Source organism: Nipponia nippon, unplaced genomic scaffold (genome assembly GCF_047370975.1).
Source record: "Nipponia nippon isolate SJK-2023a ecotype South Korea unplaced genomic scaffold, ASM4737097v1 scaffold_25, whole genome shotgun sequence".
Lineage (NCBI taxonomy): Eukaryota > Metazoa > Chordata > Aves > Pelecaniformes > Threskiornithidae > Nipponia > Nipponia nippon.
The window spans coordinates 985,010-1,003,926 of record NW_028262342.1 but is presented as its reverse complement, the minus strand read 5'-3'; the positions used below and the strand labels follow the sequence as shown (position 1 = coordinate 1,003,926).

At 44.9% G+C, this 18,917-nt stretch overlaps 1 protein-coding gene across 7 annotated transcripts in view; it reads left to right on the top strand.

Annotated features, from left to right (window-relative positions):
- The window catches only part of PPP1R12B (protein phosphatase 1 regulatory subunit 12B), a 130,143-nt gene that overhangs the window by 23,728 nt on the left and 87,498 nt on the right, over nt 1-18,917 (top strand). For all 7 annotated transcript variants that reach the window (XR_015705711.1, XM_087762107.1, XM_087762106.1 and 4 more), the window contains exons 2-5: nt 9,915-10,045; nt 12,130-12,248; nt 15,640-15,799; nt 18,218-18,362. Coding sequence is in view for 6 of the 7 variants with exons in the window: in XM_087762107.1 (XP_087618233.1) it covers nt 9,915-10,045; nt 12,130-12,248; nt 15,640-15,799; nt 18,218-18,362 (555 nt within the window). In the remaining variant the exon portion in view is untranslated. The remainder of the gene's footprint in view (nt 1-9,914; nt 10,046-12,129; nt 12,249-15,639; nt 15,800-18,217; nt 18,363-18,917) is intronic.

Here is an 18,917-nt window from a genome sequence, read left to right as displayed (position 1 = left end):
CTGCTGGAGATACAGGGTCACTTGGAAGTGGAATTTTTGGTAGTGCCGGTTCTGACAAAAGCCCCCTTAAGAGCAGAGCTGTGATCATGAGACACAATGGCAAGGTCATACCTTCCAGTGCTGACAATCGCTAGTGGTGACAGTTGCGAGGCTATTTTGGGAGTGCTTTTCTCTTTGTTTTCTGTGAACTCCTCTCTCTGTGTTCCCAGATTTAACCCTGATGCTGTTCAGCTGTCATCGGGCTTGCCTTCGTGTGTGGAGCGCTGGCTGGTTTGCACTATACGTTGACATCATATATTTACTCTTACTTTGCATTCAGTGGAAGATTGGCTCCCTTCATCTCCCGGCTAACCTTGTTCCATATATTTTAGACTTATGACAGGAGAACAGTAGAGAAGTAAGTCTTGTCATTTAATCCCTTTGACTGTGACCTATGTGTTGTGACAGCATGACTTAACTGGCCTGCTAATTCTTCCAGCCCAGTGTATTAACAGTTAACGTTGCTGCTGACATCAGTCTCATCCTCTGGTTTGCAGGAACTCTTTAACCATTTCTAAAGCTCCTCAAAAAGCTCTAGTTGCACTAATCATATAGCGTAAGGTTAGGGTAAAGAAAACCATCTCAAGCCTCAGGTTAAGGAGCGACCTGGTAAATCTTGGCTCTTGGAGGTTTCTCATGTGACTGCTGGTAAGTCATTGGGGGTGGGATTCATCCCACCCTGTCGTAAATGGGTTCATGCTGGTCTGCAGGCAGCGGGAAAGGACAGGTACTGTGAGGGTAGTGCATCCCACCTAGCTTAGACAGGCAACACCCTCTGGGTACAGCTGTTTCTTTACACTTTGAAAATGTGGATGAAATAAATCTTGTCAAGGCAAGGTGTGGGAACCTACGGCTGGGGCAGGAGGGACCCTGACAACCTGGACTTAAACCTACTTAAGCTGTTGGGGGTGTCTCGCGTTGAATTCAAGAGGGCATTTGCATGCACAAAGAGAATGTTCTGCTTTTAGTTTAGTGCTTTTTATGGCCCGTATTCACTGCAGTAACTCTCTGGCTCTTCACTTAGCCCAAAGAAAATGTTTTAATCGGTTTGAGTGTGATGTGGATCTGTCTGATCTTGTCAAAAACCGTCCCAGTGGTAGTGTGAGGAAAGGGTGTGCTTGGTTTGCATGAACAAAACCCACTTTTGTCGCCCCATATCTAATGCAGAATCTGTTGTAGCTCGTGGGCGGTGCAGCCTCTGCCACCCATAGGAGTCTAGGTCAGGCTTCTAGCGTGAGAACATCATTCAGGAGGAGAAAACTAGAGGCTTGGGCAAATAAAGCGTCTAAACATTGGAGGTGAGTCAGTTCTGGATCAGAATGGCTGCAGACACATGGCACACGTCTGTGTCTACTACTCCTTCCCCACCATTGTAAAGTTCCCTGGATTTGCAAAGGATAAATACGAGTGTCTGTATATATGTAGATATAGGCACGTGCATACATATCGTACCCACACTCATCCACAGCCTGGAAAGCTGGTGAGAATTCACTGTAGACCCTGCCTTGAGCAGGAGGCATTAGACTGGAAGTCTCCTGAGGTCCTTCCCAACTGCAGTGATTCGATGGTATCTATGTTGCTGTTCTTTACCCGACTGGCACTGTTGTGTGTTGAGAGCTGGGTGCTCTTTAAACAATTGCAGATGGTCCATGCTCCGAGGATCTCGTCGTCTGAAATACAGACTGTTTCAGCGTATGGAAGAATGGAGTGGCTTTCTGGGCAAACTGACATATGGAGAAGGGTCCTGAAGATCAGTGCAAGAATGCCATACCATGGATGTAGGATAGCATGGAAGAATCTCAGAGGTGTTTGTTAATACTTTGACTTGAGAGTTACAGAAATTGGGGTCAGTGACGGAACAGAGGGAGAGAAACCATGTCAGGGGAGGGCTGGATGTATAAAGAGCTTTGAAGATGGTGTCAACACTTGATTTCTGAACTGGAGGAGAATCTGGTAAAAGAATTAATAATGAGGGTTTCACGAGCCATCTGATTTAACAGCAGCATTTTGCACAGGCCAAGAGGTACCGTACTCCTGGGAGGCTCAAGAGATGAGTGCTGGAGTAATTAAGAAGAGATGAAGCATGGCCTCTACTGGCCCGACATCTCTAATACTCAATTAAAAAAGCCGGCATGTGTCCGACTAGCTAGTTTACGTGTTGTATTGACGTGTGATGAGTGGAGCTGCCAAGTGTGATTTCTATGCGGGAACCATGAGGATTGCTACCCGAGAATCCCAATGGTGGGATTACGAGATTTTCACTCTTCTGTGCAGCAGAAGCCACCGAGACAGGGCTCTGTCACAAGACCGCTGTATTCGTAGTAGGAACACGTACCGCAGGAACCAAGCCAGTAGCCCTTTCTTCTTTTCCCTTCCTGCATCTTTCTTCTGCCTCAAGAAAATGCATGGGTTCTGTCTCTTAAATTCTGACGGGCCAAGGAGGGAGCACCAGGGAATTAAATATAGCCAAAATTAAAACCACAGCAGTTATTACAGGTTTCCTGGCTGCCTTAGATTTCAAGCTCTTGCATGCAGAGTGCTGCTATTTTATTACATGATCATATGACACTGGCTGATGTGACATACTGTTTGTAAACTAAATATTTACTCAATGGGGCTGCATTTAGAAATGCAATATGCTCTCGGCCAAGTTCGCCCTTGTTGGATGCGCTACTGTACGCAGGGCTACCGAGTTGGGCAGGTAGACGGCAGCTGAAGCGCCCGCGCTGCTGGGGAGCTGTAATGCTGAAATGTAAAGCTGAAGTGCTGACGAGAACTGTTCTGCCTGAAAACAGTTGCACTGAATGTTGTTTGTGTATTTTTGTTAAACTACCATAATACTGGGTCAGTTGTGGAGAAAACAGTTGCCTTAATGTGGGTGCCTGTGACAGCAGGCATTGCCAATGTGCAATTATTGCCACAGCTTCTGTGTTATTCCGGGTTTGTAACCATCCCCCTTTCTCCATGTAGAGGCAAAAAGGTGCTTTTTTTTATTTATTTATTTTTCCCTCCCTCAGCTGATCCCAGGCAAGTTCTTAGGAATTTGTCAGGTGGTTTAGTTGCTCTCCTCCCTGCTATCCTGTATATGGTGGGAATGTAACACCCGTCGTAGGCTGGGGGTTGCTAAACGTGATGCACCCCCTAGAAAGTGAGCAGTATGATACTGTTTACACCGTGTTGGAGCTCGATTCTTGGTCCTCTGAACCCTTTGGTCTCATCCCATCTGGCTCCTTTTACTCCCTGGTCTTCCTATCTCTGTCTTGTGGGGGATGCCCAGGAGATATGCAAACCAAAAACCTTGGCAGGCAGTTGGAGCTGTTGCGTTGCTGATACTCATCAGAAGTTGGGCGATGCTTGTGTGTTCTGTACGCTCTGAGGAAGGAGCAAATGCTAACAATACTATTACAATAATGAGGTTTCATTCAAGATAAAGATCAGATTTTGTCTGGTTGTTGAACAAGCCTTGCCAGACGAGCCGAGTTTTGCAGAGTTGTTCCGTAACGTTTCCTGGTGTCCCTCGTTTCGTTATTGTAATGTAAACTTCATGCTCGAAAGAAGAATGCCTTGGCAATAGCTACTGGCAAAAAAAAAAAAAAATATGCAGTGAGTGTCCCTGGCTGTAAAGGTCTACACCTGTTATCTAAGAGGGGGAAGCTAATATGCCGTATCTGCAAATTTTAGAAACTGAGCACTTCCTCCCTATGGAAAAACCGCTAAATGCTGGTCCCCTGCCAGGAGCTGAAGGAACACCGTGAGCTGTGGATGGAGGCTTGCCCAGCGATGCTCAGGATTTAAATCATATGAGCCAACTTTCTTTGAGTGGTTAGTGGGTAATTCTGGGCACTGGATGCAGTTTGCATCAAAGACTGCTAAAACTGTAATACGTTAGTGCCGTTCCAGAAGCGCTTGGAGCTAACCCACTGCCAAGAAAAATACCAGGATGGCAAGAGATTAGCCTGCTGAAGATCTCCGATTAGAGGGAAGGATAGTCACCGCATACTCCCACCCTGTCGCATCGCCTTGAAGATTGTATTATATCTTTTACGGAGAAAGAAGATAAAGAAGGAATTAAATATTTAGAGACAAAAATGCTCTGCTGTGTAGTTAACCTTGCTTTTAGCCTCTCCTACCCGAGCAGCTGAGGGTTAGCGGTGCCTAAAATTGAAAGAATTAAGCCTATCCGTGTATGTATTTTTTTACTTCATGCAAAGCAGATTTCAAGGGCAATTTAGGAGAGGGAGCGTTTCCTCCCATTAAATAACTACCCACCAAAAAGGCAATGCCACTTCTCAACTAGCTTTTTTTGACTTTCTTTCCCCCCTTTGGGGGCTGGAGGGGCAGGTGTCTGCTTTGTAATGTTACTGTCCGATGTAGTTATTCTTGCAATGTTCCCAAGGAACGCTGTATCAAATAAAAGAGGAGAACTTTGCATAGCGATAGATCCTCTCGGGTTACTAAACTTAGCCGCTCTCCTAAATTTAAGGTTGAAGGATTAATAGTACTTAAAAGGAGTAGATGTGTCCTCCTTTATTTCCTCTTTGTCCTCTTCTCCTTCCTCCAGTAACCTCAGGTAACCCGTTTGGCTTAGCCAGAAGCTGAACTTTACCCTCTGAGCCTCAGTGACGGCGTCTTTCTTTTGTGGTGTTTTGCAGGGCTTAATTTCGGCAGATACGCACAGTAAAACATGCAGCAGAGATTTTCTGGAGGGGTAACAGCAGCCAGGGCTCTTAAAAAAATTTTTAGGTGGGCAAGTGGGTGCCCTGAGTACTTCTGAACAGGGAGAATTTCTGTTCTTGAATTTATAGCTTGGTAAAACGATGTCATGTATGAAGCGATTAATACCATTAATGTGTATGCAAGTATGAATTCTGTGATAGCATGCAAGTGTTAATCAGTTGATACTTTAAAAGTATATACAGAAATACATTGCAACCCCTAAAAGCTGCCTTTTAATCTGTCATAACTTTTACACATGTTTTCTGAAGTTGTTAAAGTTAAGGAGATCTTTAGAAATTACCGGTTTTACTCATTATCTCAATGTTGGCCTCATAATTGTTGCTCTAAGATGTGTGAAATATGTCATAGTGTATTAAGATGCAAGCAGTGTCGTCTTTTAGGCTGTCGGACTAAAAAATGGTGCAAATAATCCTATGCCTTATGGTTTCTTACATGAGAGAACGATGAGATTTTCAGAACTGAACAGGGGTTCTTCAGCACCTCTGTTTGTCGAACGCCATTTTCTGAAACTCCTTCTCCACCTCGCTTTTTAAAATCTGGGCCAATATGATCAGTGTTCTGCAATATTACAAAAATGCGAAAAATTCTTGCCTTTCGATTTTTGAGGCAGGCAAGAAGTTATACCTGCTAATGTTAACGCAGCCTCGAGTCATTTAAAAAACTGTTCGTGTTACTCAACTCTGTGCTTATTTCTATTCTTCTGTGTCGCTAACTAATACTAAAATAAATATTTGCCAAGCAGCGTCACGTTGCTTGATCACATAACTTGAACAGCAGTTTTTCATGATATGTAGGTGCAGAAGGGTGGAGTGAGGGTTATTTTTCTCAGATATTAAAGAATACAGTGCTGCTCCGTTAAGGACTTCATACACCTTTGTGCTTGACTTTATCTTTGTGGCCAATGCAAACAGTGAGCATGAAATGCTCGCTTGGGGAAGCGAGCGAATGCCTGCTGTTGTCAGCACCCATGTAGCTTTGTCACTTGGCCATCGTTTTCTCTCCTCAGAAGCCAGGCGAGTCAAATTACTGCAGATTTCTGTGCAGAACAGGTGGGGTTTGATCCCATTATCCCTTCTGTTCCTAGCATGCATTCCATAGGAACCACGCGAGATGGGGACCGGCAGAACAATGAGGCCAATAATAACAGGCAGAAATTTAACGCTCTTTTATGCACCTAACCAGGTATTTCATTTTAGAGTCCAGTATATTGCACATTATAAGTGCAGTCCTGCACTTCGGTCACAACAACCCCAGGCACCGCTGCAGGCGTGGGGAGGAGCGGCTGGGAGCTGCCCGGCGGGAAAGGGCCTGGGGGTGCTGGTCGACAGCTGCTGAACATGAGCCAGCAGTGTGCTCGGGTGGCCAAGAGGGCCAGTGGCACCCTGGCTTGGATCGGGAATAGTGTGGCCAGCAGGAGCAGGGCAGGGATCGTCCCCCTGTGCTGGGCACTGGTGAGGCCGCCCCTCGAATGCTGTGCTCAGCGCTGGGCCCCTCACCCCACGAAGGCCATGGAGGGGCTGGAGCGTGGCCAGAGCAGGGCAGCGAGGCTGGGGCAGGGGCTGGAGCCCAAGGCTGGGGAGGAGCGGCTGGGGGAGCTGGGGGGGCTCAGCCTGGAGAAGAGGAGGCTGAGGGGAGCCCTCATCGCTCTCTGCAGCTGCCTGAAAGGAGGCTGGAGCCGGGGGGGGGTCGGTCTCTTCTCCCCAGGAACAAGCGCTGGGACGAGAGGGAACGGCCTCAAGCTGCGCCAGGGCAGGTTTGGGTTGGGTATTGGGAAAAATTTCTTCATTGAGAGAGTGGTTTGGCACTGGCCCAGGCTGCCCAGGGAAGTGGTTGAGTCCCCATCCCTGGAGGTATTTAAAGGATGGAGAGATGTGGTCCTCGAGGACATGGTTTAGTGGTGGCCTTGGCAGTGCTGGGTTAACAGTTGGACTCGATGATCTTAAGGGTCTTTTCCAACCTTAACGATTCTGTGATTCTATATTTGGTGGCATGAGCAAGAACTGATCTTTTCTCTTGGCCAATTCCCAACATGTCCAGATGTAGTGGGTGTATTTGGGTGGTTTAAATGATAAACAATGTAAACAGAATTCTGTATCAAATATGTACAAAGCTCACAATATAGACACATTCTTCAGTTTAAATTTAGATTTACACTCAAACTGCAGGTAATACTTAAACAAATAAAGGAGAGCAGTAAGTATGCGCAGGCATGAAACGTCTACCTCGCTGCTTTGTCAGAGCGACTCTGATAAAATTCTTCGCGGCTATAATTCTTTAGTCAGCCCGAAGTGATTGTGCTCAAAAGAAACCACTGCGTGGGCGAACTTTTCTTGGCTATTCTCGGAGCAATATGCTTTCAGATGAAGTCAGTTTTATTTAAAAAGTGATGTGTAATCGTTGTGTTCCCAGGTCAAAATGTAAATAACTCATCAATAAGGTTGTAAGTGTAATTTATTTGAGGTGTGTTGGGGAGAAAACTTGAAGTATATCACAATAAATATGGGTGGCAATAAAATACAGATTAGCTCTGAGTTTTGCAGGCTCAGACTCAAATTCCCCAAAAATTGCCTCTTGAACTGAAAAGCGATTATTATGTTTCTTTGTGTATCCACGTCCACCTCTGTGTGCATTGCATACTTTACCTTCCTCCTGCAGTCGAATGCGTTGTTACGGATGTAAGCCACTAACAGATTTGTTTGCGTAGTTGGCAGGACTATGGAAATCAGGAGTGTATCCCTTCTAGAATATGTCTTAAAATGAATTGCATGCGTATTGGGCACACAGTAGCCCCCTGTACAGTAGGAACATTTGGCTCGTGTTTCCTGCTCCATCACCTGCTGAGACTTAGAGTCTACATCTGTACTACTGCAGCAGGAGGCATAAGTTGCAGCAAGAAAAATCCTGATGAGATAGTAAGAAAAATTACCCACCGAGAGGACGTTGAAGCACTGGGACAGGGGCCCAGGCCGGCCATGGAGTCTCCATCCTTGCAGACAGTAAAAACTGGCTGGAGCAGGCCCTGAGCAACCTGATCAGGTTTAGCCCTGCGTTGAGCAGGGGGTTGGACCAGATGATCTAAACAGAGGAGGACCAAGGAATTTGTTCCTCCTCAGGAAGGCTGGTGGTAGAGCCTGGTTTGCATCCACACTGCTGGGACCTGACCATGTCTTACCCCATTGTGCTTGGACCTGGGACTCCTCCAGCCTCTGTGTAATGCTCTTCAGTCCCCAAGATTTTTGGTTTGGGTTGTTGGGTTTTCTTCCAGTTCTACTGCCTGAAATAACCTGAGGGAGGTCCCCCAGAGCTGGGTTTACAGGATGAAGCTGTTTCGTGCCTGAGGGTGGGAGAGTGTTGATGGACCAAGCAGGGTGGACGGAGCCAACTCGGGAGCAGTCTCATCCATTCTGGGTTTGCAGCAGTCCCTGAAGTAAACTATTTTGAGAATTATGGCTGTGTATTTCTGGCAAAGATTAAGGTAAACCAGTCTAAAACAGGGCCGGGAAACATGCTAACACTTCAGCATAGGCTCAGTCGGGACTTGGGTGCTTGAGTCTGCTCCTGGGGCATTCTTCCCTAGTGCCATAGATGCGCCCTGTGGTTTCTCGTGTTTGCCAAGTAACTCTGCTAGGAGTTAGTTTTCTGGAGCGTGCTTCCTTAGAGGCTTCCTTAGAGATTGAAAAGCTGGTCTTTTGCATGGCTACCTGTGAACCAAGCAAATGTGGGAGTAACTTGTGTTTGCGGGGTAAAAGGCTAGTTTGGGATTTGCACTTGCAGGAGAAATAACGACGAGTTGGATGTCCTGGCGTAGGGCATGCCTCTCCTTTGAAATAAGCCATGCAGCATAGATGAATGCGTTGGATAACATAGGATTGTCTCTTTTGGGGCAGGGGGGGTTGGTTAGAGACCATTTCCTCCTTTTCCTTACTTGCAAGGGTAGGAATGGATAGTCAGTGTTGCTTGTTTTGGAAGAACGATCATCTGGAAGTCGTCTGACTGCCGTATCTGATAGATGTGCCCACGTCGAGCTGTGCAAAAGGATCGAGCGCTGAGATTTTGGAGGAACTTCGACCAAGCTGGTTCCCTCTCTAGTAACGAGGAGCCAGGTTTGTGCCTGTAGATGGACACGCAGTAATGCCAGTCCTTTCGCCTCCTGGTCACGCTTGGTGCTTCTCAGCTGAGGCATGTGCATTTGGACGTATGTATTAAATTGCCAGCTCATCCTTAAATAGCAGCCTCCAGTGAACTGTAAACGCAACGCAGAACGTGCTGTAGCCAGGAATCTGAGGAAGGAGGAATTCCACCCAACAGAACTGCCGAGACTTGAAAATCTAGCTAGGTTTTTCTTCTGGCAACTTCAAAGCTAGCAGGTCTCTGTAAACGCAGGCTCTGGAATTACTACAGCGGCTAATAAAGGGTTGTCGTTCTCTTCAGTGGTTTGTAGAGCGAACAGGGAAAGTTGTACTTTGTTATAGTCAGGAAAATGAATAGATACTGCTGAATAAAGAAGTTATTAACTTCTCTAAAATTCTGCTTTTGCTATGGTTATATCTGTAAAGGGCAACATCCAGTATACAGGTGTCTGCTTTAGTCAGGCTTCCTGAGCTCGTGCTTTCCCTGCTCATCCCTACCGCTAGCGATATCTCATTTCGTTCATTGTTACGATGTTATTTCATTGACATTTTGAGGGAACAACGTATTCTAAATAAATACATAGCTTGCCTTGCTTATAGGAATTTGATACCCTACCTAAAACTAATACAGATGTATCGTTTTACAGCGCCTCTGCGCTCCAGGGGGATGACAGTGTGGGAGCGAGGAAGGAAGCGGATCGGTTGGTGAGAAGTAAAGCTTGAGCAAATTTAGAGGTTCTCCACCTCAGGGCTCTGAGTTACGATTAATTGTTGAAAGTTCTGAAAGTAATTTATTTTAGTTCACAAATTCATGCTACCTTAAGTTTTAAGGTGTGCGAGCTCACAGCGTGGGAAATTCAGCCCAGGAATTACCTGCTGCCAATAAACTGCAAACGGAGGTTGTACGCTTGATTTAACACCAACACCTTTTTTTTTTTTTTTTTTTTCCCTTCCTTTTCTCTTCAATCCTTCCCTCTCCTGGGTGTCCCCCCTCCCCTTCTCCCTCAGGCCTGTATAGATGAGAACCTGGACATGGTGAAGTTCCTTGTAGAAAACGGAGCCAATGTGAACCAGCAAGATAACGAGGGCTGGACCCCTCTCCATGCAGTGGCATCGTGTGGCTATCTCAACATAGCAGAGTGAGTGAGTTTCAGGCTATTCGGGGTATTGATAACGCTTTCCACGTCTTCCTCTTCCGAGCAGGTACACAGGCAGTTGATGCTCTGAGATTTATACAACGGCTTGGGAAGCAATGCTGCAAATAGATGCATTTCTCCTGTTACTGAATTCTTAATTTGTGAGGATTAAGGTGGAGCCTGCAACTGGTTGCCTTTTGCTGATCCCATTACAGTGACTTATGATTCATTAGATACTTTAGCTAAAATGCCAAGCAAAAGGGAAGCACGATGGCTGACAGACAGGCACGCTAATACAGAGACGGGTGATGAAGCACAGCTCTGCTGCTGCTGGCTGTCTTTGCCGTGCGCCTCCGTCAGCGGGGAGCCCGTGTAGAATTTTAAGTGTTACCTAAGAGCAATTTGGGTTTTTATTCCTCCAACTGAAAAGAATTCTGTTGCTGTACAAAATGTCTGTTAGTGTAGCTACACGCATATAGCTATTCTGGTGTAAACCCCAAATAGTAGATAGATGGTGTGCTATAAAACAGTTCAAAGGGGGACTGCACCAACGCTTACCCTCGCTCTGAGGCTTTGCAGAGCGACTGCGTTTTCTCACCATAGCCAGGCCTACGTGAGCAGTCCTGCGGTTGTGTGCAGGCTTTCGAGAGAGAAAGGCAATGTTCTGCGCCCCGCAGTCACCAGTATGCCAACAGCATCATTTCTTTTTCTTCAAGTTCAGATCTTATGTCTCCGTTTCTTGCATACTGTCTGACAAAAGATGGAGAAGCAGATAGAAGTAACTGCTTGTTACTTAACCCACTTACAATTGGAGCGTTATCTTTTATTTTTTTGTTTTGTTTACAACACAAGATACCAGGCTCAGTTTGGACATAACCAGGTGAAATTCTGTGGCGTGCCATAGAGAGATTAGATAATCTACAAACAAAATACATATGAAAGAAGACACAGTAAACATAAGGGAGTCTTGTGCAGTAGATGTTTAAAGCAAAGCAGTAACCTGCTATAAGTGACTCCCGACAAAGATTTGACTCTTCTTGGCACAGTTTCTGGTTCCAGGGTTTGAAATAATATTCTGCATCTGATCAGAGCGTTCTTTATGCTCACAAAGGGCTGATGGTCTGCTGGTCCCAGAGAAGGTACTGATACCAGACTACTTGTGCACCAACAAGTTGCTCAGATATGTGACCTGGAGTGCTAGAGTAACCGCAACCAAAGAGCAGGGCAACGTAAATGGTAGTTTCCCAAGTGAAATAATTTTTCTGAGCTAAAGGCTGCATTACGGGTTAGAAGAATAAGGGAAAACAATAGTAGTTCTCAAAGTAGCCCTCTACAATATAATCTGATGAAAAAAAAAATCTTCTGTGGCTCATATATTTCTGTGTGTTGTACTCCTGGAACAATTCTTAGCTCTTTGGATGATCGTTTATCAGTTTGTTTTTTCTTCTTCCCAAATATTAGTTCTTCAAATGAAAGATGTTATTATTCTTTACCAGTCATACCGTGCTTACGTATTTAGTCCAGCACAGCTACCAAAAAGTTACCAAAATTTGAATACTGATAACTATTTCTCAAAGGCATTGAAAATAAATTTTAAAACAAAACCAAGCAAAAATACCTTCTCCTACCTCACCCTCTTAGCTTTGTGTGTTTAAACAGATACTTCTTGTACTTCCCAGAATTTTACTGGTTACAAGATGTACAAGCCGAAGAAGGCATTAATTGTTCTTGAATGTACTTTTGGTATAGTTACAAAAAGACAAATCAGAAAATTGATGATGGCTTGGTTTATCATTTTTTTTAATTATTATTATTTCCTTTTTAGAAATATATAATCTGTCAGGTTAGTGCAAGAACGAGGAGTATTTGAATAACTATAGAGAAACAAAACCTATGAGCCACTGACCAGGGACCTTGCATTTAACAATGAACTTTTTTTAGGCTAGAAATTTGATAAGGTACTCATCTGGTAATTGAACTTGAATGAGAAAGCCAAATATTTTCTTCCACTGCTTGATTTACTGTGTGAGTTGCACTGGAGCCTGCACACAAGGTCTAATACGTTGGTATGGGTCTCATTCACGTAGGTACTTAATTAGTCATGGAGCCAATGTGGCTGCTGTGAACAGTGAAGGTGAAGTCCCGTCTGACATCGCAGAGGAAGCAGCCATGAAGGACCTGCTTCTGGAACAAGTAAAGAAACGAGGTAAATCAGGAGTGGGATTGAGTATGTGAGAGTTAGACCTCTAAGAGTTTCTCTAAGAAAATTCTGTTGGCTGACTGTCTGGAGGTGAAGAGATCTGAAAACTGGCCCAAAAGGCAGGAGACAAGTTTTGCTTTGGTAGCCAAGCAGTGGAACAGATGCAGAAGGCTTGCGGTGTGCAGTCTCTGTCCTTAGCAGGATTCTTCAAAGCAAGACACCGCAGTGCTGAAAGCCGATTCATTAGATCTGTTTGCTTTTAAAGTGAGGTTCTGGCCTCTGGTATCAATGAAAGGTCTTGTTTCACTAAGACTTGATAATACAGAGGTGAGATTTACAGCCCTGCCAAAAGCAGGGACCTGGCCTGGAGTGACCTGCTTTATCCTGATCCTTCCCTAGACTTCTTCTGCAGCCCATCTGCTCTGCCTTCTCCCCGTTCTCATCAGGTATGCCTGTCTGAGGGGCTGCTCCCTGTGCTGTCCCTGCAAAAACATCACTGGTAGAAGACATGTCTTGGACTGTGTAACTTGTGGTATAATTAAGAAATGCTTCATCAGTGTAAAATTTTCTTCATACTCATGAAATTAACCTGTGAGTGGTTTGCCTGTACGTACACGTCAGAAGTTTAAACCCTATCTGTGAAGTTCATCAAGAATGTTTTTGAAGGATGCATTTATCTCAACTCTGTCAGAAGTAATGAACGGAGGCAAATTGAGCTGATACAGACCAAACTGTCCACATCGGATACGTATGGACTGCGTATCGAGCCTTGAGAAGAGCAAGTTGACAGGGGGGTCTAACTGCTGTCCTCCACTACCTTGAGGGAGGCCGTAGAGGCGGTGGGGCCAGGCTCTTCTCAGAGCTGCACAGGGCAGGATGAGAGGAAAAAGTCATCGGTTTGAACAAGGGACGTTCTGACTGCATATGTATGTATCTGCATATGGGGAAAAATGTTTCCCAGGAAAGTGCTGGAACAGGGACCCAAGGAACTTGTGGAATCTCCGTCATTGGGGGTGGTCAAACCTCAGCTGCATTCAGCTCTGAGCAACTTGATCTGGGTTTGAAGCTGCCCTCCTTTGAGCCGGGATTTGGGCTAGAGACCCGGAAAGATTCTTTTCAATCTAGATTATTTTATGACTGCAGGTTAGTGTTGGGGTTTTTTGCGTGCTGGATTGAATCCAGTCCTCTCTAACAGATGTATTCTGCTTGGCACATGATGGTTACTTTATTTTTGAAGGTATTTTCGGGTATAGTTAGGAAGAGATCAGTCCCTTGCTACTTCGTCAACTGTGTTACTGTTCCACTGGTGAGTTTGTAGCTGTCCATCTGAGAGCTAGTAGTTATTTGTGTTACTGTTCCTCTTGGAAGATTGATGCAGGATCATGTTCCTTCTGGTAAATAGAAACTTTTCACTTTCTAGTCTAGTGGTGTTTGTGACAAGGTTATTCTTAATTTGTTCCCCTTTTCCGTTCTCTTTGAAATAAGCTTAAATAGCCCTTCTCCCTTGTATTTAGTTTGCTCACGTATTTAAAAAAGAAGAATTGTGTCTACAGTCAGCGTTTGTTTTACTGGGCTGTCCAAACCATGCCTGTCTCCTCTCTGCAGTCAGGCTTCCTTGGGTGCCCGGGACAGAGATCCTTTCTTTACATCAGTGTAACTTGTCTCTCTTCAAAGTGGGTATCGAGAACCGTACGTGGCAGTACCATGGCTGAGACCTTGCAGGGCATCGAGGCAGTGATTCTGCCTCAGCTGCGGATATTTTGCCTGACACTTCTTGGGATTCTGCTGGGCTTTTTCATTGCTTCACCACATTAGCGGCGTCCTGCTAAGATGCCCTGAAACAACCATCTGTCTCCACCGAGAAGCCTCCCATTGACACAATTTAAAAGGATCATAACCGCTGGAGTAAATGTGGTATAAACTTTAAATAAGCGTCCATCCGGCTCTGTAGCCCGTCTGCAACAGATGCCTGCTGCAAACTGTAACAACCGGACAAGCGTGTATGATTCCCCTCCCAAACGTTTTCCCAGCCTCCAGCCACTGTGCCTGAAGGAATTCCTGAGCCAGATGGGCTTTCTGTGTGCTCGTGAATCCCCCGCGGCTCTCTGTTTCATGAACTTGTGCGGTCCTTCTTGGGAATTCCTGGCATGTATAGCATTATGTTTAATAGCTACAAATTTGTCTAATCCTTGTTCTGAACCCAGTTGTATTTCTAACCTTTGCGACACCCTGCGGTAGTGGGTTTCACAGTTCAGACTCTGGGTTGATAAGTATTTTCTTTTCTTCTGTTTTAAACCTAATGCCCCACAATTTAATTGGGAATCATGTCGCTCTTATACTGCAAGAACTAATCCATAGGGACAGTTGCTCTTCAATACCCTTCTTGGTTTTTGAGATTTGTCATCTTCTCCTTCATAGTTTTTCCTGAGTCAGCAAGCTCTAGTCTCATTAATCTTGTCTGGAGCTGTATTGTACTTCGGATTGATACATTGTCCTTACACGACCTCGTTATCATGAAAACTCCGCTTACAAAAATAAGTCTAGGATAGTTTTCCTCTTGTTGGTTTAGTGACAAATGACAGAGCCCCTCAGCCAGACCCACCTGGCCTCTCCACAGCGTAGCAGTTGTTTCCTAGGGTGGGAAACTTGTCCCCCTTGTTCTTGGAAAGCCCCATAGCCGTGTCTCTGGTATGCCAGGTGTGTGTGTTGGTGAACTTACTTGGTCTGACTTCCTCTAAAGCAGGTCTCTTAAGCCATCAGAGTAGATTTTTTTGGCCTTCTATCCCCAAATTGATTTAGAATTGTGTTTTGTCAGAGTCTGGTGGTTTGCTGCTCGGTGGAATTAACTAAATATGTCTTTTGGCATGCCTGGCACGAATGGCTCTGGTGCGGTACAGATCTCTGCGTGTGCAGCTTGCAGAGCGTACTGGATTTTGAGTGAGTGTACCGTTGGGGTCGTGCTGCTCTTGCAGGAGACGTCTTAGGATCATCTCTTCAGATCTTTGCTGTAGATTATACTTCACTATAGTTTAATTCCGTTTGTTAAGCTGTTGTTCATGGCTTTCTTGTTTCAGTCTAGGACACTGCATGTTTGGAACGCAATCCTTCCGCCCATCGTGCACAGTTCAGAGTTGAGCTGGTTAGTTGGGCGGGTTTGCAACCAGTGGCTCAACTTTCAGATTTTCTAAGTCAGACAGCTTTGAAGTCTCTGTCAGTGATGCGGGAGTTCTCCCAACTCCTAGAAGATGCTTTTGCTGATTTTTAATTTTTTTTTTTTTTGGTGGAAGATTACAAATAGCTTACTAATATTGTATAGCAAATGAAACATAGGGTAAGTTTAACAAGTACATGAGAGCTTTCACTTGATAATCTCTTATTCTGTGCTTCGCCCTCTTAGGTGTAGACCTAGACCTGGCAAGAAAAGAAGAGGAGCAGCAAATGCTGCAGGATGCCCGACAGTGGCTGAACAGCGGGAGAATTGAAGATATAAAGCAGCCTCGAACAGGTGCCACGGCTCTTCATGTCGCTGCGGCAAAGGGCTATTCTGAAGTCATGAGGTAGGAGCTCCTTCCCAGGGCCGATGCATTGAATTAAGGCTCTTTTTTGTAGGGATAACATCTAGCTTTATAGTTGAGAGAAATTTGTTTCATACTGAGATTTTTCAGGCTGCTGTTTCTCAAAAGGCTCTGTACATTTATGTGCCCAACCATAGCGGTTCATCTAGAAGGGACTGGAAGATTCCCTTTCGTACCTCTAGGCCTTTAAAGTGAAGAAAGCTTTTCAGAGAGAGACATAAATGTGAAGGTTTAACTTTCGGTATTTGAGTAACAGCTTTAGGACTAGCTAGTTAAACAGTATTAGGGGATAAAGGTATAATTTCAGCCTACAAAGTGACAAGACATGCTGCATGACAATCACAAACACTCCAACAGTTTACATGACCAGTGTAGTGGAGAAATGCAGCGTCCACCCCAATCTCGCCGTCCCCTGCTCCATAATGCTACTGCTCCTGCAGCCGTCAGCCGTGACAGAGGGATTCCAACACGTAACGGTTCTGCTTCTGCTGCTCTGGCAATAACAAGCTTATGAACATAAACTTGCCCAGTGTAGTGTTTCCTGATAATAAAGCATTTATATTTTTACAGGTCGGGTCAAATTAAGGTTTCCAACAATAAAGCTTTCTTCTCTACTCTTTATGTGTGGGTGGAGCTGCCCATAAACATCAGCAAGGTTACTCTGTTGCCCACATTAAAATCCTTTCTGGAAGTGTTCATCTATCTTGATCCTTAATTTCGTAGTTTTAAGTGGCATAACTAGATGTGTAGGAGCTGTTTCTTATCAAGCTCCAGTCATTTTGTTGTTCTCCATGTTTCCTATTTGTATACATTCATTAGAGCTTATAATTGAGTTATAAGCTGTCTGCGCCTGTACCACGCCCAAGAACTAATCTAACACAGCTCACGTGGAATAGAAATGTAATATCTCCTGAATTTGAGGCGTTGGTCCCGTGGACTTTCAGCGGAGTGTTGTATATCCAGTACTCATCCATGAAGGCTGCATTCACTGTTTGCAGGGTGAGTAGTTCTGGACAGCTACTCCTTGGCATTAATTGTTATAATGATAAACAGATCTCACGGAGAGCTGACATTGTTTCACTCTTGTGTATTTTATGGCCACCCTGTAAGTTCAAATACAAAGCTTCAGTGACTTAAACCAAAGGGGCTGAAAGCCAGGAGCTAGCTAACTCTCAAATGAGACGTGGAATTTGTCTGTGACCTTGAGTCTCTTAGTAGCTATGTTCCTCCCTTTTGCCAGCTGGAAAATGAACATAAAGTCAGCACCTAAATTAAAATTTCTTTCACAGAGAAACACACTGCTGCTATAGGATGACTGTGTTTTATTTAGCACAGTAACGCATCGGTGTAAAGCTGCAGGAGTTTCAAAAGTGTTGGTGCCATTCTGGTGTCGTGCTGGATTTCCCTTGTGCTGCAGAAAGGTGGCTCTGGATGGTGGAATTTCCCACGATGTGGAAATTTTCAGTAGCAGTTTTAAAGGACTTGCGGAATTCCCCATGGATGTTCTTGAATATTTAAGCAACTTGGATAATAGTCGGTTTTGATACGTGAGCCGCTCAGTACTTTCATCTGATCACTGGTGTACCAGTGTGCCCGTGTCTCTGAAGCTTCAGACTACAGCTGCCTCTCCTGTTGGTTTTGGTTTTAAATATTCAAGCTCCCGACGCCGTGCACCACCAGTGCGCTGGTCTGAGAGAGAAGGGAGTGGGTGGAAGGCGCGCAGCACTGAGTGAGATGCGAGGGTGTTCCCAGGCAGGTTCACCTGGCTAAGATTTGCTTTAACTGTGCAAGCACTAGTCTGCAAAAATGCATTTTGGGTTGTTTAACCCAAATGTGGGTTATTTAACTTACAAATTTCACACTGTCACTCCCAGTAATGTCACTGCTCTTACCTGGCAGTCCTGCTGGCACCATCTCCTTATGGACCATTCCTACAGTGTGGCCTTGTGCTCTGGTAGAACCAAGACTGAGCTCCAGTTACCAAATGTCCTTGTCCTGCCGGGTGCTGTGCGTGGCTCCTTGCTGTGGGGATGGCAGTCTGCAGAGATGTGGTTTGTTTGCTTGGTGCCTGAGCGAGTCTGGTGTCTCTCGTCCGTTGGAGCAGGAGTTCAGCCTGGGTCACTGATGCCAGATGAGAAATTAAGGTGTTCTTCCATCAATTAGACACGTTCCAGCGGGTTTTACAGCAAAGTCACTTTTCTTTTCATTTACTGCCCTTTTCTGTTACAGTTGCAACAGAAAAGGGCATCAAGTGGGTTGTTGCGTAGGTGAATAAACAAGTTAAGAAACTACTGGCTTATTGTGAACCATGTTACCTACTCCATGGCTCACGGTATGAACTCTTCTGTGTCGAGAAGTCAGTCTTGGGTGGGCAGAAATCAATATTGCTTCTTTCCTCAGGCTCTTGATCCAGGCTGGGTTTAATCTGAACGTCCAGGACAATGACGGCTGGACTCCACTGCACGCTGCTGCGCACTGGGGAGTGAAGGAGGCTTGCTCCATCCTGGCTGAGGCACTGTGCGATATGGACATCAGGAACAAGCTGGTGAGTACGCACAGATGTCGGCACAACTTATCTAATGTATTTTATAGCCGGATGAATATCAACTTTATTGCCTACCGCTTGATCCAGTGCCGTGACAAAGTTACATGATGAGCAGTTCTCCTAGTGTGTGCACTGGAGCATTTAAAAGTGTCAGAAAATAAAGAATCTTGCCTGGAGCTAGGCAGAAAAGATTTCAGGTGTTACTGGAAAAGATCAGCGATTAAACTCTAGGACTAAGATTGTAGGAAAGGATGGGGGCTAATCTGTGTCGTCTTGTTTTAGCGCAATCCTGACAAATTAAACAATAAAGAAGACAGTCTTGGAGTGCAAAATAATATGCTAATATTAAGGTATAAGGCACTGGAAACTAGTGAATCCTTGAGAAACTGGCAGCTCTAAATCTTTCCTGTTCCACTATATTGGTCATAAAAAAGGAAATTGAAAAATTGACTCAGATTTGTGAGAAATGAGTAAAGAAAAATAGGATGGAAGAAAAAAAAAAAAAAAGAAAAGGAGGAAAAAAAATTCCTCTTCTATCCTAATAGTTAGAAGTTT